This window comes from Dama dama, chromosome 9 (assembly GCF_033118175.1).
Source record: "Dama dama isolate Ldn47 chromosome 9, ASM3311817v1, whole genome shotgun sequence".
Lineage (NCBI taxonomy): Eukaryota > Metazoa > Chordata > Mammalia > Artiodactyla > Cervidae > Dama > Dama dama.
The window spans coordinates 24,017,353-24,039,410 of NC_083689.1; the positions used below are offsets into that span (position 1 = coordinate 24,017,353).

At 52.0% G+C, this 22,058-nt stretch overlaps 1 protein-coding gene across 12 annotated transcripts in view; it reads right to left on the bottom strand.

The window, feature by feature from the left end:
- CELF5 (CUGBP Elav-like family member 5) overlaps positions 1 to 22,058 on the bottom strand; it is a 46,664-nt gene that overhangs the window by 12,438 nt on the left and 12,168 nt on the right. For 9 of the 12 annotated variants that reach the window (XM_061149314.1, XM_061149311.1, XM_061149307.1 and 6 more), the window contains exons 2-6: positions 16,131 to 16,213; positions 5,625 to 5,673; positions 3,716 to 3,844; positions 2,140 to 2,219; positions 321 to 467 (exon numbers count right to left, since the gene is read on the bottom strand). In XM_061149314.1, the coding sequence (XP_061005297.1) occupies positions 321 to 467; positions 2,140 to 2,219; positions 3,716 to 3,844; positions 5,625 to 5,673; positions 16,131 to 16,213 (488 nt within the window). Of the gene's footprint in view, positions 1 to 320; positions 468 to 2,139; positions 2,220 to 3,715; positions 3,864 to 3,985; positions 3,991 to 5,618; positions 5,674 to 16,130; positions 16,214 to 22,058 lie in introns of all 12 variants that reach the window. The other 3 variants (XM_061149309.1, XM_061149305.1, XM_061149306.1) reach the window with 2 other exon arrangements.

Consider the following 22,058-nt stretch of genomic DNA (forward strand, 5'->3'; position numbering starts at 1 on the left):
CCCAGGGTTGTGGCTCAGGCTGGATTTGGTGGCTGAGCCTGGGGTCCTGTCAGCTGGGGTTCAGCTTGGGCTCAGAGCATAGTTCATGGTGGGGGGCTAAGCTGGGGTTGAGATCAGGAAATGGACTGGATCTGGGAACTTAGCCATAGCCAGAATAAGGCCATGAGTCAGAGACTGGGCAAGAGAAACAGAAAGATAGACAAAGAGGCAGAGGCACTCAACAGAGACTAGATAGAGAGAGAGAGACACTGAGCTGGGCCCTCAAGACAGCAGTGTCAGGAGCCCCGCTGGAGACAGGAGTGTGTCCGCCGGTAACTCACAGCCTGGGCGTAGGCACTGTAGGGGCTGAAGGGCAGGGTGAGGGACGGAGTCAGGATGCCCAGCTGGCCCACCATCTGCTGCATGCGTCTCAGCGTCCGCTCCTTGTCCGTGTCGGCAAACTTGACCACCAGGCTGGAGGAGGCACCCTGCAAGGGCAGCCGAAAGCAGGGAGGGAAAGAAGGGGGACATTGCCAGGACTCTGAGGTACCTGGGGGGGAGTGTAGGGGTGTGGGTGGCAGCAACTATCAGCCCTTCCCTCAAGGTCCCAGGGGCCACAGTGAGGATAGTCTGGAGATCAGCATCCTGGGTCTTGCACATGACCTTGTAGGCTGCCATGCACACAAATGGGGCACCCAGGCCCAGTGGGGGCTGCCTCTGGGAAGCAGAGGAGGACCTGACTGTCAGCAACACTTTCAAAAAAGGTGGAGAACCCAAGTGCTGGAAAGGAACAATGAAGGCCCATACAGAGGATTCTATAGCTGCCTATACCTCAGAACAGGTGAGACTCCAATCATTTGAGAAATTGAATACCCCCTTTGATGGAGAGCTCACTACCTCTCACTCACCAGCTCCATCAGTGGACAGTTCTGAGCAGGAGAAAGCCTGACCTTGGATTGAGTTGATTCCTCCCTCTCCAGGGACTAGAACTGATGCCCAATGAACCAGAGAGCAAGAGAAGGGAGGATCTAAGACTGCCCTGCTCTTCACACCATGTTGCAGAACAACAGAAAGGAGAGTGGGTTCCCCAAGGCCTGTCTTCCCTGTGGCAGATTCCGGCATTTTTGTACAGTGATGGAGGCTCCCAGGGCCACTTTTCTGGGTGGCAGGGCCACCTCCAACACCCGAGTGGTCTCCCCCAGCCTCTCATGGCTTCAGGCCCACCAGTTCCCAGCTCTAGACTTGGCACCTGCCTATCTCCCACACTGGCCCCATGGAGACATTTCCAAATAGCCAGCCCCTCCCTTTTCCTGGGGAAACCCTGGGGGGCTCCCCATTGCCCTGGGAGGAATCCCAAGCTTCTTGGCCCTGAACTGCAGGCCCCTCCAGCCCCATCCCTTCCTGTTCCTCTGGGGCTCACACACATCTGCACACACACATGCATTCCACCCACAGCGACTCACACTCACCATCCACACTCACACACATGCATACACTCACAATACATGCACATATACTCTCACATACTTCTGCACACACACACACACACATATTTGTCTACATTCACACACATGTGCTCACCCCTTCACACACACTCACTCTTACAAATGCACACACATGCACTCATTCCTCCCATATCACTGGGGCACACTCACACACAAACACACATGTGCACTTACCTATATAACTTACATGTGTGCACTCATATGAACACACCCACTCAACACACTTGCATGCATGCAGTCACAGTGTACATGTGTACATATGCATCAGCATACACATGAACATATATCCATTTGCACACACTTCATGTGCACACTGACACCCACCTACTCACAACCACACACTCACATATAGGCATGGAAGCACACTCTCAGGCACATGCACACGTGTGCACACCAACACACACACTGGCCCACACATACACATGGGCAACCAAACACTGGCAAGACATTCTGCATAGTCTACACTTGCATGCACACACACACACAAGTACATACATACACCCAGTCATACCATCATCAGAGATGCACTTCTTTCTCCCCACCCTGTCCCCTCTCTGAAGAAGGGCCAGGGGTTACCAGATGGCTGGGATGGTCAGGCCAGGCCCCTCCCCCTTGCCTACCCTGACCCAAATTGCCCAGGGCAGCTCTGACTCACCGGCATGGTCTGGCTGCCGTGCAGGGCGTGGATGGCCGCCTGAGCCTCGGTGTGGGAGGAGAACTTCACGAAGGCACAGCCTGCTCCGAGAGAAGGGGAGTGATGAGGGGACACAGGAGAGGGGCTGGCAGCCCTGCACAGCAGGTCAGCATGGACATGGGCAGCCCACAGGTCGGACAACAGAGACAGGCAGCCATATGTTCAGACAGACAGTGGGACAACAAAGAATCAGACAGTAAGACAACTGTTTGTCCAACACATCATCAGAGGGTGTGAGGTGGTGCCCAGGGAAGGGAGGCAGGAACTGCCCATTAGAACAAGTGAAGGGGACAGGATTAGAGAACACTCACCAGCCACCAATACCACGAGATCCACAGTTGTAATCAGATAGGCAGAATTAAAGTGACAAACCATCAGACACAGAGAGAGATGTGGACACACTAGGGCAGAGTTACACTCAGACCCAGATGGATACACCCATGTGACCAGAGTTGGATGGATGGGGATGAAGAGTCATTGGGCAAGGGCAGAATCAGGCAGACAGACAACCAGAGACCAGTAGACACAGGCAGATCCAGACAGATGGTCACAGGATACAGTTACAGAGAGGGCTATGGAAAGGTCACACGAATTTGGGGCAGAGGAGTGAAGACGTTCTGGAATTCGATAATGATGATAGTTGCACCGTTCTGTGAATTTTGTGAAGCATTTCACTGTCCACTTTTTTTTTTCCACTGTCCACTTTTACAAGGTGAATTTTTGTGTGTGTGTGTATGTGTGTGTGTACTCAGTCTTGTCCAACTCTTTGTGACACCCTGTACTGTAGCCTGCCAAGCTCCTCTGTCCATGGGATTGCCCAGGCAAGAAAACTGGAGTGGGTTGTCATTTCCCCCTCCAGGGGATCTTCCTGACTCATGGATCAAACCCACGTCTCTTGCGTCTCCTGCATTGGCAGTATGTGATTACAGTATGTGATCATATCTCAATTTTTAGAAAAGAGTCAGGCAAATAAATAGACAGAGACCATCCTAGTAAGATAAAGTCACACGGGAAGAGACAGGCCAGTTCTGGACAGATAAACCTGAACAAGTAGAATCAGGTAGACAGAGATCACCAGACACCTGAAGACCCAAACAGAGCAGACCAGAAAACAAGTTGCTGAAGATCATAAAACAATCATTCCTGGATGGTACAACCTTATAAGAACGGTGGAGTAAGTAGGATCAGGTAGACCGACAGTCCAGGAGACAAAGGCAAATCCAGACAGAAACAGTCTGATGGATACAGACACAGGAGGGTAGCCGCAGACGGTCCTGGGCCGGCGGGTGGGACCCAGTGAGACTAGACAGCCTCTGCTCGCCCCGCCCCCTGGGCCAGCCCCGCCCTCTTGCCTAGAGGAACCCCATCCCGCCCGCTCTCCACGTGCCAGGCCATGCCCACTGTAGGCCGGTCCCTCCCCACAAGCCCGGCCCCGCCCCCTGGATCCAGCCTCCCTCTCCTAGGCCCGCGGTCCATCCCCCAGCCACGCCCTCCTATAGTCCCGCCCCCGGAGCTAGCCCCGCCCCCAGCCGGTCACCTTTGCTGCTGCCATCAGGTCCCCGCAGCACGGTGCACTCGTCGATGACCCCGAAGGGCTGGAACAGCCGCAGCACGTCCTCCTCTGACTGCTGCTTGTTCAGCATTCCCACAAACAGCTTCCGGTCCCCTGTGGGGGGAGACACCACCTCAGCCAAGTCCTAGCCTCGGGGAACTTTCCGCATCCCTCCAGCAGAAATCGGAGGCACAGGGCTTGGAGCTGGGCCCCTGGACCTCCAGGGGGCCCTCTTCTGCGCGTGTGAAGGAGGACGCAGCCTTGCGCTTTCCCTGCCTGTGTTGCTCATCCGCCCACGTGCCTGAGGCCTCCCACCTCATTCAGTGCCCTCTGCCTAGAAGGCCCTCTCTACCCAACTGCTCCCCATTCTGGGCAAAACGTCTACTCCCGCCTCTGGGCTCCTCCCACCTCTCTGAGTTCTTCAGAAAGCCCACACACAGTACTAGGGTCTATGCCTTGCCTGGCCTGGGTCCATGTCTGTCTGCCATCTAAATTTTCTAGGCAGGGGTGAGCACTGAGGGCGCCTGCATTCTCACAGTGCCCAGCAGAGCTCCCCATCGGACTTTCCCAGGGCTCCGGAGAAGTCAAAAATCAATGTCTGATGAATGAATAAAGGCAACTGTGTGCAGACCAGGTATCTGGGGAGCCTGTGACTGGCTGGAAGCCTGGCTGGGACCTGCCCAAGCCTAAGGCCAGGTGCCAGTCTGGCCCAGCCTCTCCCATGTGAGGGACTAGAGCCCTGCCCCGCCTCCCGGGGGAGCTGCGCTGCTCCCCTGTAATCAGGGACCAGGCAGCTTCCTCTGTGAGGAATGGTGAGTTGGGTTGCTATGGAAACCCGTTCCCTGGCAGCTGTCATTCATGGCGGTGGGAGGGAGAGAGAGGGACAGGGAGAGACCAAGAGAAACCGAAAGAGACAAAGAGAGACACACAGAGGCTCAGAGAGAACCAGAGAAATAGGAGGAGAGAAAAAGATGAGAGAGAAGCAGATGGAGGGAGAGGGAGAGAGAGAATGAGAGAGAGACAAAGAGAGACAGAGATGAAAACATGCAGAGCCCCCTCTCCAATCCCTGACCCCCACTGGAAGCCAGGTTGAGAGTGTGAAAACGGGCTCCCAGCCTAGATGGGCTTTACCATGCTCCTATGCATACACAGAGGTCCTAACAGCCCTGCCCCACACACCATCTCCAAGGCTGAGTGCTCTCCTTCAGGCCTGCAATCCATCTGAGATGGGGAGGAGGGGTCAAAGTATCTAAGAATGGCTAGTCTTGGATCCCATTGGGGACAGTCAAGCATCTCCTGATGGCACGCACCCACCCTGACGTCCAACCTCACGTAGACACAAGACTGAGCCTGCACGCCCACACTCCCAGTCTAGAACAGTCAAGCTCACACACTTTCACATAAACACCTACGCACCTATGCACAGCCCAGGCACACAGATGTGCACACAGACGGGCACTGAACCAGCCAGAAAACACATGCCCATGTGCACACACCCATACACATCTGCACACAGGCATGCCCAGGAATGCATGCTCACATACACATATGCACTGACTCATATATCCAATTGTGCACACACACAACCCAGAAAACAATCCATAGTCCTTTGGGGACCCCCAGTGCCTCTGCATCTGAAGATATCCATCATTGCAACACGAAACGAATCAGGTATTTCAAGTTCTAGCGGAAAGCAGCAGGGCCTGGCCATACCCTCCACAGCTGGGCCTGTGGCCCTGTGGTTAGGAGGAGGGACCCATGCCTTCCTTCTCTACCACCTTGCCCCACCCCCGTGGGGGCCTCTGCCTCTCCCACCACCTTTTGTGCAAGGATTTCCCTCCTCCCATTCCTCCATCAACCCACAGCCTGGCAGCCATGGAGAGATGACAACTACCTCCACGGCTTTCGCTGTCCGCAGGCTTCACCTGGATTGGCCGCGCCATCTGTGAAGAGAAGGGGAGGGAGGTCAAGGTGGACAGTGGGGGTAGCATGGTGGGAGCTTCATCTGAGCCCTGCCAGGCACTCCTGCCCACTTCCCCAGCCTCAGCATCCCACCAGCTTCTGGCAGCAACCAGCACCTCAGTCACACCCAATGACACATGGTCCTACCTCCAGGGCTTTACTCTTGCTACCTAGAAAACTCCTACTTTGCCTTCAAAACCCAGGAACAATACCCCTTCATCCATGAAGTCTCGCTGCTGCACCACCCCCAAGTGTGATAGATTGCTTGCCAAGATGGCACAACTCCTGTGGTCCCTGTATATGATGGGACACTGTGGCTCCTCTCATTGAGAACTGGAGTCTATTTCTTTACCTCTTCTATCTGGACTTGGCCATGAAACTTGTTTTGATCAACAGAATATAGTGAAAGTGAAGTAGTGGGAGTTTCAAGCCTTGGCCTCAAGAGACTTAGCCATCTTGGAACCCTGGAGATTTCAGGGTGGACATTCCAGGTGACTCACTGGAGGATATGAGATCTCATGCCCAGAGATGCCCTGCAGACAGCTCATGGGGGTCCCAGCCCAGTTAACCCCAGTCAAGTCCCAATTGACTACAGCTTCATGAATGACTCTGAAGGACGAATGACATGAAGGACGAATCAGCCAAATTGTCCAGTTAAGCCCACCCTGGGCTTGCCAACCCATGGAATCATGAGTAAAGAAAATAGTTGAGGCAGTCTATTACTCAGCAGCAGCTGACTGGCACACCAAGGCAGCTACTTTTAGCCAGTTCCCTGAGCCACAAGTCAGAGGAACTGTCATACTTGAACGGACCAGCCTTCAGTCTGGCCTCATTGTTCTGGACACTTCTGTCCACCACCCCCCAGCACTGAAACTGGAAGAAACCAATGAACTATTCAGTGGAAGAATTCTTCCCTAACTCCTACTCCTGCAACTTACCCAGCCCTGGGTATGAACTAATGCAAGTATTTCAGAACAAACTTGAGGGATGTGGGGTTGGGTGGCATTTACTTCTCTCTTGGCTCTAGGACAGAATCTTCTTCCCAACCTGGTGTCTCTGGTAAACTTCATCCCAGTTCAAAAACTGCCATGCAGGCAACCCTTCCACCTCTTGGGGCCCCTTCTTCTCTCTGCCTCAGGGCAGGAGGTGTCTCCATGTTTCTGTTTCCCTCCAGACTGAGACAATCACATTACTCCCCATCCTTCAGGGCAGGGTACAGGAGAGAATCAGAGGAGTTTGCTGAACTGAAGTGACCAGAAGGAAGTGGTCAACACCCGCCATCACAGAAAGGCGCCTGGTCCCTCTCCACCAGGCCTGGGGTCGGAACAAGTGCTGGTCCCAGCCCCCTCTCAAGTCAATCTTGGAGTAGATCCCCACAGCCATTTGGAGGTACTTGATGATACTTGGTAAGTGTTTTCTAATCACAACACACCTGCCCGGCAAGTTTTCAGAGAGAGAGGCACAATTTTTACCCTGTTTTTTACGGATGTCAAAATCAAGGCCTGGAGAGGTATTTTTCTACTCCCCCTCCCCTGGAGGGCCCCCCCATCTGATATTCTCCCCCATTTCAAGTGTGTGTTTGAAGCATATTTGGGCCTCCTCAATGTGAACTCAGCCTTGGGAGCCCCAGAACTCAAGGGGTTTCTATTTCCCCATCTTGGCCCCCAATTCCCCCAGTGCAATCCTCCTGCCACCCAACCACACACATAGAGGGACCCTGACCACCTGGGAAAGGCCTAACAACATCTCCCTTCCCCCACCACACACACACACACACACACACACACACACACACACACACACACACACGCGCGCGCACACATCTCGGACCCTCTTCACCTGGGTACCACACCCCTCTAGCTGGAGGCCTGAGGAGAGATTATTTCAACCAGATGGGACCAGTTTCTGGGCTGAGGGCAGACTGAAGTGGTGAAGGGAGATGGGAGGGAGGGGGCACCTGGGCTCCAGTCTCCCTCTCCCGCACCTCTCCCACCCGCCTCCGCTGGCCCTCACCTCCTCCCCCCTCCCAGCACCTTGGGCAGATGAGGATGGGGTTGCCATGGCAACGCTGATTCACCACACGGAAGCTGGCAATTGTTGTTGCCATGGAAACCGCCTCTTAGGGGCGAGCCCAGCTCCTGCCTTGCACAAAAGAGATATTTAAATATAATCTTCTGGAGATGGATGAGCCGAGGGAGGGAGGGAGGAAGGAGGACCACAGGGAGGGAACCTGCCCCCATCAGGGCACCCTCCACCCTTACCCCGTTCTCTCGGCCTGGGTACCTGCTTCCCATCTCCCCCACCTGCTGCAGAGCCTGGGACCTTCCGCCTCCTACTAGGAGGCCCCTTCCCCCTCCTGGGTCAGCTCAGCGGGAGGGAAGGGGTCCTGGCCTGGCTCTAAGAAGCCTGGTGGGCATCCCCTTCCTCTCCAGTCCCCAACTCGAAAGTTGAGGTTCTGAGGCCCGGCCATCCACATCCCGCAGACCCGCGCCTCGCCTTACCCACCGGCCTAGAGATGCGCGCCAGGCTGGCATCCATGTGCCGCCGCCCGCCCGGCTGGCCCTGAGAGCACAGGCGCGCACACGCGCGCACGCTCGGGCTCCGCACCTCGCTCTCCGCTCTCCGCGCCCAACGCCCAGGCAATCCGCACGCCAGAGGCCGGGCCCTGCCCGCGCTGCCCGCCCCAGCCGGGAGGAGGCGTGCCGGGGAGAGCTGGGTCTCCCCTTACCCCACCCCTCCTGTCGCCCCTGCCCACCCAACTGGCTCTGCCCACCTCCTTCCGGCTCCCTCTCTCCATCTGTCCCACCAAGGTCTCTGCTGAATGCCCTTCCTCGCTCCTCTACCTTCCCTGGCTCCCCATTGTTGTATCCTTTCCTTGCCCTCTCCCTCCCTCTTTACACTTATTCAACAACATTCTCATGTGCTTCAAGCTGAGTAATTCTGCAACCTCAGGGAGCATTCCACTAGTCAGGCAGTGGGGGAAACAGAAGGATATGCAGACACTTCCAGACTCATGGCGTCAAGTGCTGGGAGAGCCTAGAGCAGAGAACAGTGAAGAGCCAAAGACTTTCCTGGAGATGCACTGAAGATGGAAAATTTGCAGTGGGTTTTAAAGTATGAATAGGAGTTCATGGCAGGGCGGGTGAGGAACAAATTGGAGCAACACCTATGTCCGTTGATTCATTTAATCTCCAAACAACTTTATGAAATGGAAATGTGCCCCTTTTACAGATGGGCAAATCAAAAAGGGAGAGGAGAAAATCAGAAGCAGAGACCAGATCTCCTGCCAGTTTTCTCAGGGGGAGAGGGGGTCTCTGAAAACCCATCCATCCCTCCAGCCAAGGATCAGGTGGACTAGGGTTCTGGGCGGGCATACGTTAAGTGACTGGAACCCAGTCCTTGCTCTGCCACCCAGCTCTTGCTAAATTACTACAACCAAGCCATACACCGGTTGGGAAAATAGGGTCCTTTATTATGTATATGAAAGATGGGGAAACTGATGCCACTTGGGGGAAGGACTGCAGGAAAATCCTTTGGTAGACAGGCTGGGGCCCCAAATATTCTCCTGAGTTTGCAAAGCTGTGCGTTTTGAAGGTGTGGGGGCCCAGAGAAAGCCCTGACTGGGTTATTTCTGGATGGTGCGGAGGGGGATGAAGCAGGTGAACCCCTATCTGGGCTGCATGGGCTAGCATTCCATGCTCTTCCTCTCCCACCCAAGCCCCTCTCCTGTTCTAGATTCTGCCATGGCGCCCTTTTGCCCTTGGGGTGGAGTGCCAACTCCTCATCCTGGCATCCGAGGCAACTTTGTTGCTCTGTCCCAACCATTTCTGCCCCTTTCTCCTCCCCCACCCTGAGGACAATGGACTGGAACACACCCCTGTGCACCCCATCCTTGCCCAACAAGCCCCTTGAAATGTAACCTCCCCCGGAAGCCTTCCCCTCCATCCTCCCTGATTCAGTTGCTTTGCCCAGTCATTGCCTCAATGACAGCATCTCCCCCCACCTCAGCATACATTCTGTTCCTCTTTTGGAGGGGTTCCCAGGGTCAGGGCTGGGGTAAGGGGCTCTAAGACCTCCTCCTGAGAAAGACCCAGCATAGTGTCCACAAGTGGCAAACGAGATGAGACAAGACAAGACCTATAGTTTCCAGACTCCTGTCCCACAGGCAAGAGTGGGGCAGGCGTGCTGGGCAGAGTGCCCGGCATGGGAAGTAACCCAAGAGCTTGTGCCAGGCGTGTCTGAGCTGTCCCCATTTCACGGGAGAACACGAGCTCGGGAAGAGACGTGACTGGCCAGAGTCCCACAGCTCGACTCTCCTGGGACCATGAGTTCATTCATTTGGCTGTGTATTTGCCAAGTGCATGCTCAGCCTCTGGCGTGTCCCAGCTCACAGGACCCTCAAAACACACCACAAACCCATTTTACAGATGAGGACACTGAGGCCTCGAAAGTCATATCCTGAGACACTTGGCACCTCAGGGGCCTCCTGCTCATTCCCAGGACTGGCTTAACTCTGAACTAAGTCATGAGATGTGGGGGTGGGTTCTGCAAAAGGACCACTTCAGATACCCCTGTGTACACAGAAGGGGGTTCAGGGAGGGGCCTGTTGTGGGAGGTTCACAGTCTGACAAACTCAAACTCATCCCTTTCCAGAATGCTCAGATGAGCAGCATGGCTACTGCCCGATCTGGCTCATCCCTCACTCCCAAGACCTTCACAAAGAAAGAGATAGTGTTGCCTCAAATGGCCACCCAACCCCTTGCCATCCTCGAGGTGGGAACTGGACCTGTTGCCTTTTGTCACTGGAGTGGGACTTTCTTCCATCCCCAGGATCTCCACCCTGGGTGTGACAGGCCAGCAGAGAATCCCTGTGACAATTGGAGGCATTGGCCCCGTGTGGATTCCAGGGTCCTGTGGTCCATTCTGGGTTCTATTCTGGGATTCTGTTATTCATTGTAGGATCTTATTCCAGAATGCTGAGATTTGATTAAACTGCATCCCCCAGGGACTCTGCTGTCACATTCGAGGTGGGAATTGGAAGGGGTGTGTGTCACTTGCTGCAGAAAACAGCACTGGCGGGAGGGGGGGCGTCGGCTGTGCCAAGGTGGGGGAAGATGCACTGAGTTGGCAAACCACTGGGACCACTCCCTCGTTAATCAAAAGATGAAGAGACAGAGGTGTCGATCTGTACTGTGTCCCCCAATGCACACACACACAAACACACACACACACACAGGGATAGGAAAGCTGCTGGCTGTCTTTGTCTCTAACATGGCCCAGCCCAGGGCCCCTGTCTCCCGGGCAGTGCGCAGGCACATGCAGCAGGTGACCCTGTAGGGCAGGCTTTCTCCGGCAGCCAAGGCTCCATCCTCTGGCATTGACACCTGGGAGGAGGCTTAGACACCTGTGCTCAGACATGCTGACAGGCAAAGGGTTCTCCTGTCCAATAGACCCCACGTCTCCTTGTGCGATTAGTGAGCAAGCCTCCAGCTCTCCTACTATAAGACTGGTTCCATTTCTGTGGGTGTTCTTGTGGAGGGAGGCTCACCCCCAAAATCAACATCTTCTCTCATCAGATTTGGAAGACACACATATTCAGGGATCCCGAACTCCTGTGTATGAGACTGGCCCAAATGTGGCATGTGTCCACCCAGAGCAAAACACTGGCAAGGATCTCTGTGCCTTAACAGCAAAACTAGAAACAACTCACATGTCCACCAGCAGGAGGATGGATGAACAAATGGTGCATCCAAGCTGTGGAATACCACACAGCAGTGACAAGGCACAAAGCTACAAGGCATGATACTGAATCTCATCCTCATGGTAACAGAAGAAAAGGAAGGGATGATTGCCATAAAAGCCAGACCAGTGGCTCCTCCAATGAGAGGAGAGGGGCTTCGGCTTGGGAACATGGGTTGGGGTGGTTTCCGGGTGCACAGCGGTAACGGGGTGCTTGCTTTATAGTCAGTTGGGTTGCATGCACTTTTCACTAAATGTGCAGTATTTTTCAAATTTTAAGGAAAAAAATTTAAGCCAAGCCCCTCTGTTCCCAGGATCCAGCTCTGACCCTCCTCTTTATTTATCAAACATCTGCCCTCACCTCCAGGGAGCAGGGGGCAGCTTACAGGAAACTCAACCAGAGAAGCCACAGGTTCAAGGTCTGTGGAGGAGGGTGGGTGCAGCCATAGTGCTCACCCTGCTGGGTGACCTGGGACAAGTCCCCTCCTCTCTCACCACAGTCCCCATGCCTGTCACATGAGGCCAGAGCAGACCCAGGGCCCTGCTGACATGGCAGCTGGATGAGGTGCCCCCAAAGTGCCGGGAGACAATGATAATACCAGGGAAACAGCCCTGAGAGGGGAAGAGGTGGCTTGAGGCCTCTAACCCCTTCTCAGCTGTGAGCTGGTGTCAAAGAGAAACAGACAACTCCCTAACCTAGACGTATAATGACGTTGCACCATGCTCCTGGGTCTAGAACATTCTAGGTCTACACAGTCGAAGAGTCTAGAATATTCTAGATCTGCACTGTCTAACGTGGTGGCTGATCCCTGATCTAGAACATTCTAGATTTTGCAGTGTTCAGGATGGTAGCCTCTAGCCACATGTAGCCAGTGGAAGTTTAAATTTACATCTATTAAAGTTAAATAATGTTAAAAATTCAGTCCCTGAGTCACACTCACCCCTTTTCAAAGGCTCCATAGCCAAACGGAGCAAGTGTCCACCCTACTGGACAGCGGAGATGGAACATCCAGTAAATTCTATTGGATGGTGATAGCCCAATATGGGGATGGGCAAACTACAGCCCTTTTCTGCACCTCACCCCAGCCAGTTTTTGTCAATAAAGTTTTATTGGCACTTAGCCACAGTCATTGTGATTGTTTTGTGCTTCCAACAGATGCAACAGAGGCTGTATGGCAGGCAAAGCTGAAAACATTTGTTCTCTGATCCTTTACAAAAAAGTCTAAAAACTGACTCCATTCTTGGAAAAGCTCTGAGTAGGTTTACAACAACTTGAGCAAAGGAATCTACCTTTTCAGTAGTCAATTTTATAAAATGCAACTCCACATTGAGCATCTCTGATAACCACTAAATGTTCTGGTTGAGAGGGATTGAGGGTGTGCAAGACACACACCAGATTTTCAAACACTTAAGATGAAATAAAAAGGATGTGAACTATCTCATTAGTAAGTTTTATGTGGGCCCTACTGACAGCCTCTTGATAGGATTTTTGAGACAGTGCATTAGAATGAAAGAAAGCATTAAAACTCATTTCACCTGTTTCTTTCTAACCTTTAAACGCTGCTCCTAGAAAAATCTAAATGCTGTATGTGGTATGCATTCTATATATTTCTCTTAGCACTGTTCTAGAACATTCACCAGCTCCTTATTCTCCTAAACAGGGTTCCTCAACCTCAGCACTGCTGACTTGGGCCTGGATCATTTTCTATTGTTGGGGGGGGGGTCTGTTCTGTGCACTGTAGGGTGTGGGACAGCAGCCCTGGCCTCTACCCGTGAGATGCCATGGTCATGATGACCACAAATGTCCTCAGACATTGCCCAGTGTCCCTGGGGGCAGTAAACTCCCATTCAGTTCTCGTGTGTCCCCACTCAGCTTGTCAGGCACACTCCTGCCTCCATGCCTCAGTACGCTCTGTGCTCACACCACCCCCATCTGCCACCACCCTCCCCATCACTTAAGACTAGGCTCCAATGCTTCCCCCTCCAGAAAGCTGCCCTATTTGCCCTCCATGAGGTCATGACCGCAGGTCACCTTGAGATGACTGTTCCCTGGTCACCCTTCCATCCAGCTATTCATTTTGTGGTCACCCCCTGCAGTGAAGTGAATGGCTGTCCTCCCCAAAAACGTGTCCAATACCTAACCCCTGCAATCTATGAGTGAGACCTTATTTGGAAATGATATCTTTATAGATGTAACCAAGGGACAGATCTATGCACAAGGTCATCCAGGACTGGACTGGTGTCCTCATAACAGAAAGGCGGTGGAGATGGCAGAGATGTAGACATGGAGGAGAAGGCCACCTGACAACAGACGCAGGAATTGGAAGGATTACAAGCCAAGGATTGCCAGTGACCACGAGAAGCTGGGGTGGGGCAAGGGGAAGGGAGGAAAAACTGGTTCAAAGGGGATGCTGTGGGCAGTTTGAGCTCTGCTGGGTATGGGGTGCCTGAAAGAGTCACCAAGGGGTGTCTTCTGTACACAGAACTGATGAGAGAAGTGCAGCATCAGGCCTATTAAGCAGGTGCTTAATAAAAGGTTGCTGGCTGGCTAGCAGAATAGATATGAATGAAAGAACTGGATTGTACTAGGAGAGTAAGCAGAGAGAGGAGGACAAAGAGTCCTGAGCCTGGGACTTCCCTGATGGTCCAGTTGCTAAGACTCCATGCTCCAATGCAGGGGTCCAGGTTCTATCCCTGGTCAGAGAACTAGATCCCACAGGCTGCAACTAAAGATCCTGCATGTTGCAACTAAGACCCAGTGCAGCCAAATAAATAGATAAATACATAATTAAAAAAAAAAAAAAAAGATCCTGGCTTGCTCCTGGCTCACTCTCAGATCACATGCCCTGCGGGAAGCCAGTCGCCATGCTGTGAGGTCCCTCAAGTAGCAAGCACTGGGGAGATGCCCACAGAGAGGAGCTGAGGCCTCCAGCCAATAGCCATGCACTGGGCCAGATTTGCCAGCCACAGTCAGCTCTGGCTGATGACTCCACTGCACCCTCAGGAGAGACCAGAAGCCAGAACCATGCAGACAACTCATGCCCCTGTTCCTGACCCCTGGCAGCTGTGAGACAATGAATGCTGATTGTTTGAAGCCATTAAGTTAAGGAGTAATTTGTTAGTTATTTATTTTTTTGTTATTTATTTTTGTAAATAAAAATCTTGGCCATCCAGTGAGGCATGCAGGATTCTAGTTCCCCAACCAGGGACCGAACCTGTGCCCCCTGAAGTGGAAATGTGGAGTCTTAAGCACTGGACCGCCAGGGGAGTCCCTGAAGAGTAATTTGTGACACATCGGGAGATAACTAATAGAATCTACAGAACTCCACTGTGCCCCTGGGTGCTATGGACGGACCTGCCCTCCAGTTTCCTGTTGGTCTGGGGAGGTGTTGACAGAAGGTCCAAGTGAGGGAGAAGAGTGAATTCCAGATGGTGTTTTTTCACCTTTGCATATCCTGTCCCCTCTCCTAGCATGTCCTTCCTCCTCACCTTTCAAGTCTCTTCCCAAATGCCACCTCCTCAGTGAAGCCCTCAGTGACCTCCTCAACACTCTTCCCTCTACTCCACCACATTATACTCTTCTGGTGCTGAAGATCAGAGAGGTTGAGTCACTGGTTCATTGTCACATGGCAACAACAAGTGGGAACTAAACGGAGCCCACTGATGTGGCTGCCATAGCGTATGCTCTTGCTTCTGCCACTTCATCTTTCAAAGAGGGGCTCTTTGCTCTGCAAGGTAAGGTTGAGGCCACCCCCAAGCATTTGGATGCTTGCTCAGAGTTGAGTCAAACTCATGCCACAGCTTCTTGTTCCTGGCAAGTGAACCCCAGATGGTCCATTCTCAGCTGTGTGGCATCCATGCTCCCGGTAGGAATGACAAGATGCCACCCTAGCATCCTCTGAAGCCCCTTGATACTGAAGGGTCCCTGAGATTTCTAGAGGGAAGGGTGACACCTCCTGCCCCCAAACTCATGGGGTGGGGTGCTACAGATCTCACTGGAGACCTGGCTTGGCAGGCTGAGGGGGACCTTCTATCCTTTCCTGAGGGCAGGGACCTCCTGCCCACCCAAAGAGGACAGGGCTGACAGGAGAGAACCGGCAGGCCCAGAGCCTGGGCCAGCCTCGCCTGGGGAGGAAATATCACATAAGGAGCCATAGCTTTACTTGCTCCATAAGAACAAGAGGAAAGAAAATCCCCTCCCTTCTTATGGTGAGAGGTAGGTAGGGTCCAGTCTCCTCCCTGAGGCCCACAAGGCCCTGAACATCTGCCTCCACCCCCTCCTTGCCCTCCCCTCCTCCCTCTCTCCCTCTCGCTCTCTCTGCTCCAGGAACACGGCCCTCCTGGCTGTTTCTCCAAAACACCAGGCACCATCCTGCCCCTGGACCTTTGCACCTGCTGTCCCTCTGCCTACTAATGCTTCCTCATCCTCCAATGACACTCTCATGTGAAGTCAGGTGCCCTCATGCAGTGTGCAACCTCCACAACCACCCTGACATGAAGTGTACAGCCTGGGATGCAGTTAACACACAAGAAATGCCCATCCGGGTGATGATTTCTGTGTCTCTGCTCCATTCGTCTCTTTCTGAGTTCAGAGGCAGATGAGCTTCACAGCTGATCCCAGGAAGGACCTTAGCCTTCCCCAAACTGACAGCATCCCCTCCATCTGCCCCTTCACTTCCCAGCAGCATCCAGCACTCACCCCGGGCAAGGTCTTCTGTTCGTGCAGGGCAGTCTGAGCTTTGATGGCGGAGTCCCTGGCACAGTAGGTGAGAAAGGCACAGCCTGGAGGGGAGAGAAATAGAGGTGTTAGGAGAAAAGGAGGCTGTGCATGCATGTTCACAGGAAGTTCCACTGTGAAGCACTCACAGGAGATCCATAGAGGAGTCAGATCCACAGAGACAGAAAGCAGATGGTGGGGGCCAGGGGCTGAGGAAGGGGATGCGGAGTCAGTGTTTAATGGGGACAGAGTTTCAGTTTGGGAAGATAAGAAAGTTCTGGAGATGGATGGTGGAGATGTTCGCACAACAATGCAAGTGTACTTAAAGCCACTAATTTCTGCACTCAAAAATGGTTAAAATGGCAAACTTTCTGTTATGTGTATTCAACCACAATTTTAAAAACTTAGGAAATAAAAGAAGAAAAAGTGATTAAGGTGGTAAATTTAAATTATGTGTATTTCACTATAATTTTAAAAATAGAGACAAGGAGGCTGAAGCCCCCTTTGGGGTGGGGCAGTTAAGAGTAGCTCAGCTCTCCCCTCCCATCCCCACACTTTCCAAAGGGTGAAACGGGAAAGGCAGAGAGGCGAATCAGCTGTTAATTAAATCGGTGGCTGATGCTAAAAAGCGGGGTGAGGTGGGGGAAGGGGGAAGGGGGAAGGGGCAGAGCTGCCGCCCCAGGGAGGAGGATGATGAGGGGCACTAGCAGCCCCAAGGAACCAGAAGAGGCCTCAACACTGGAGTGAGGAGCACAGTGACTCTGCCACTAACCAACTCTGTGGCCTTGGATGGCCCGCTGCACCTGTGTGGGCGCCTCGGTTTTCCCCATCAGAACAGATGCTCCGAGGGTGCAGTGGAATGGACCAACCTAGATACGGGGGCGGAGCTAGAGGGGTGAGGCGTGGCGCCAAATGGAAAGACCAATCAGGAGAGGCAAGGGGCGGGGCCGGCTCTAAAGTAGTCCAGAGCCGGGGTGTGATTGGAAGACGTCCTGGGGGTGCGAGGCATGAGAGCCATAGAGACAAGAAAGATTGAAAGACAGAGACGGAAGAGAACTGAGCAGAGATTAAAGATATTTTAAAATATTTTGCGGGGTGGGAGATGCAGGCAGATTATTTGGGATGGACACAGGGATCCAGGCCTCAGAGCTGGGTTTGCCTCTCTAACCCCTGGGGACCTCAGTTTCACGGACTGAAATGACACCATCGTTGGCTGCTCTCATGCTGTCGAGTCCTGGGTCCTCCACCCCCAGCTCCCTTCCCATGGTCTCTCAGCTTCCCCCGACGGGGACTCCCTGTGCAGAGCCCCTGGGAACAGCTCTGGGGGCATCACTTTCGCCCCAGGCTGGAGTTAATTAAAGCTGCGTCCTGCTGGGCTGTGCTCACTTCACCGGCTGCTCCCACCAGCTGGGCCTGGTGGTGGGGAGGAGTCTCTGACCCAGGCCTGAGAGGTGCCCTGGGGCCCTGGGGAAGGGGCACCAGGCAGAGCTGAGGACAGCTTCTAACATTCATTTTTTTTTAAAATTGTGTTGGGAATGTAAAAATGGTGCAGCGGCTGTGGGGAACCGTTTGGCAGTTCCTCAAAAAAGTTAAACATAGAATTACCATATGATCCAGCAATTCCACTTCTGGGTATATATCCCCAAAGAATTGAAAGCAGGGACTCGAAAAGATATTTGCACACTTGTGCTCGTGGCAGCATTATTGAGGACAGCCAAAAGGTGGAAACAACCCAAATACCCATCAACAGATGAATGGATAACAAAACGCTGTCCATCTATTCAAGGACCACAAAGAAAGGAGATTCTGACACCTGCTACAACATGAATGAACCCTGCAGACATGATGCTCAGTGAAATAAGCCAGACACAGAAGGACAAATACAGTATGATTCCACTCAAACGAGATCCTAGAGGAGTCAAATCCACAGAGAGAAGGAAGTAGATGGTGGGGCCAGGGGCTGGGGGAGGGGATGGGAAGTCAGTGTTTCATGAGGACAGAGTTTCAGTTTGGGAAGATGAGAAAGTTCTGGATGGTGGGGATGGTTGTACAACAATAAGAATGTGCTCAGTACCACTGAGCTGTGGACTTAGAAATGGTCAAGATGGCAGATTTTGCTATGCATATTTTACCAGAATAAAAATTTGTAATGGGAGATATTACAAACACACCCTCTTTATATATTGTGTGTGCTTATCCTTTTTTGGTTATATTTAATGCCCATATCTTCTCCCAACACATGTCTTCCTGCCTTTTTTTTTTTTTTTTTTGGAGTTTCTATTTTCTGAATTGAATCTCCAGGGTTTTCAAGGAATGCAGAGGCACTAAGAAAATAGCCATAAGGCCTGAGAGACATTAGGCATGGCCGGAAAGAAATTGGGAGGTGTAAAAGAGAGGCAAAGCCCTTTCTCCTTGGGTCTTTTCTTGTCTGTGAAGCCCTATATGCAGAAGACAGAGTGTGCTGGCTCTAGGAGGGTAGGTATAACCCCTGAACAACCTTCTGCCAGCCTGTGGGTCTGTCTGGAAGGCTTGCAGCCAGATAGAGGGAAAAAAACAGCAACCAAAAAAAAAAGAAAAAGAAAAGAAAAACACGCGAGCTGCTGTCCCTGGTACTGAAATGTCTCCTTGTTTTCTTGGCCCTATCTCTTTCCAGCCTCTTAGCTTCTTTTTCTAACTGGTGAAAATGTGTCATATTTACCCATTTCTTGATAAACAGAGCCTTGACTTTCAGTTTCTATTAGGGCTGAATTGTTTCCCTTCTCCATCAACTCAACTCATTCTCTTAATCTCCAGGACCCCAGAACATGATCTTATTTCATTGCAGATATAATAGTTAAGGTGAGGTCATACTGGAAGTAGGATGGACCCTAATCCAATAGGACTGGTGCCCTTATAAAGGGGGAAAACTTTGATCCAGAGACAGGCACACAGGGAGAATGGCATGTGAGAATGAAGGCAGAAATCTGGATGATATATTGACAAGCCAAAGAACAGCAAGGATTTCCAGCACCACTGGAAGCTCGGAGATTTGGATCAGATACCCAGTCACAGCCTCAGAAGGAGCTTGCCCTGCCAACAACACCTTGATCTCAGACTTATGGCCTCTAGGACTGTGAGAAAATACATTTCTGTTTTTTAAGCACATTATTTCAGCAGCCCTAACAATACAGTTCCCAATGAATACAGACCTCTGATGATGTTAATAAAGCTCCTTAGATTTTTTTCTTTATTATTATTATTTGCCACACTGCACAGCATGTGGGATCCTGGTTCCCTGACCAAAGATCAAACTCAGGCCCCTTGCATTGGAAGCGTGGGGTTTTAACCACTGCGCCACCAGGAAAGTCCCTAAATCTCCCTAGTTTTTAATGCTAATAAGCTTATTCTCAATATTGATTCATGTAATCCTCACAACAACCCCACAAAGGAGCTGTTAGCATCGTCCTTGTTCTGCAGATGAGGGGTTGCAGTACCAAGAGGGGAAGTGACTTGCTCAGGGTCACAGAGTGAACATCAGAGGCACCGTGAACTGTGTGCTAACCACTTGGATACAACTACCTGGAATTTGCATCTTTTCCAAAAATTTTTCCTAGGGCCTATGGGAAGGACCACAGGCCCTTGCCTTCCTTGCCCTGAAAGAAACCTTAAAATAGTCTCACCTTTCTGAGATAATCTGGGGCTGGACCCAATAGTGAAGAGGCCATGGAGCACATTTCAGTTGGGGGTTGGGGGTCTGGTTTGCTGTGTCCTAGTCCTAGAGCGACCCTTCCAGGGAACTCTCAGCCCAGCCAATGCCCACACTGAGTGAGCCTCTTCTCAGAGATTCCAGCTCTGGTTACCCTCACCCCACACACCAGACTTGTCCACGATAAGAGTGTGTATGTTAGTCTCTCAGTCATGTCCGACTCTTTTGTGACCCCATGGACTGTAGACCACCAGGCTCCCCTGTCCATGAGATTTCCCAGACAAGAATACTGGAGTGGGTTGCCATTTCCATCTCCAGGGGATCTTCCTCACCCAGGAATAGAGCCGGGGTCTCCTGCATTGTAGACAGATTCTTTACCATCTGAGCCACTAGGGAAGCCCCATGATAAGAGCAGGGCCAGGAATTCAGCAAAACACATCCAAGCCCCATGCTGGCCAAGTCCTGGGGTCTGTAGAGGTGGGGAGAGTCAAGAAGGCAGCCCCACCTCCAAGAACCAATTGCCCAAAAGGCTCAACCCTATGATTTCCTTCACACCCACCCCTATTTTCAAAGTCTGGACAAAGGTTGACCTCTTGACAATGTGGAGCAGGGACTAATGGGGGGGGGGATATCTTTGGGAAACAAGAGAATTCCTCAGTGTATGAAAGCTGCCTACCAACTGATCCATCTCATCATGTTGCTCTTTGTAGGGAGGGAGCTCCCTGTCACTGGGATTAAGCAAGCAGCAGATCCCCAGAGAGGAAATTTCTTTGCTGGGAAATCCTGAGGATCCCTCCTCTCACCAAGATCCTCTGTTCTCTGCTCCAAGATCAGAGTTTGGGATTTCACGAATCAAAGTTGTAACATGATAGTAATAATTGAAGTCCAGTGAGTGCCAAGCATCTTACAGGGACATCACTCATATGAACCCTTTGAACACTCAGCCTAGCCCCAAAGAATTGATACCATTGTATCTATCTTTCTCCTCATTTTAAGATGAGGAAACTGAAACACCAGACAGACATTGAGTTGTCTGCCCAAAGTCACACAGAGGTGGGATTTTAACCTTTGAAGTTTAACCCCAGTCCTAACCCTTCTGCACCACAATATCCCCCATTATTATAAGATAATGATAATAGTAGCAGTAAACAGCTAAGTAAACACTGAGGCCTTAGGGCGGTCGCTGTCCTGGGTACTTTACTTCACACTCCTCTTTTCTCTGCAGGAATCCTGTGGGGGGGGTGGATGTGATGCACAGTATGGAGGAATTGAGGCTCAGGGAGGTAAAGTGACTTGCTTATAACTGCACAGCAGGTAAGGGGTGGGGATGGAATTTGAAGCCAGGAATATCTGATGCCGTGGGCTCCCCTCCCATCCACTGCTCCTTTAGGGTTTTGGTCCCTGGAGTACAGAGTGGCAGAGGCACCCAATTCCACCACCGTCTTAAAACTCACTTCAAACCTTTCATACTTCAAGACAAAGGTGGGCTTAACTGTTTCCATGTAAAGACCCTTGTGGGCCATGAACAATCTAGACACCAATTGTGTGATGCATGAATAAACTGAATCATTAACGATACAGGTTTCCTAAAACTGGAGACCCAGGGTGACCCCACAGAGCCTTCGATGGTGGGGAGAAGAGTGTCCACCTTATAGATGAGGAGACTGAAGTTCCCAGTGGCCCAGGTCATCCACAGAAATGACAGGGCTGGGACTTAAGCCCATATCTGCATGACCCATGAAAAAGGGCTCTTCCCCCAGGCCACAGGGATGCTCCTCTGTCCAGCCCTGGAGATGCTCCTCTCTGAGAAAGGGAGCAGAAGTGGCCATGGTCCCTCCACGGCAACAGGTCTCTATTCAGCTGGGGCTCTGGGGACAACACTTTGACTGATGGGTGATGCTAAGGCTCCCAGGCTGGGTAGAGACAGAGATGGACACACCTCCCTGTGTGTCATCAGCCTGGGAGACAGAGTGAGGGATACAGGGCTGGGGGAATCCCAGAAGATGAGGAGCATCTTCAGGCACTCAATAGTGATCCCCCTAGAAAAGATACATCTACTCCAGGAAACTGTGAATGGGACCTGATCTGGGAAAAGGGTCTTTGCAGATGTAATCAAGGATCTTGACATGAGGTCATTTTGGACAACCAAGTAGACCCCAATCCAATGCCAAGCATCCTTATTCAAGACAGAAGAGGAGAGACAGATGGAAGGACAGGGGAAGACG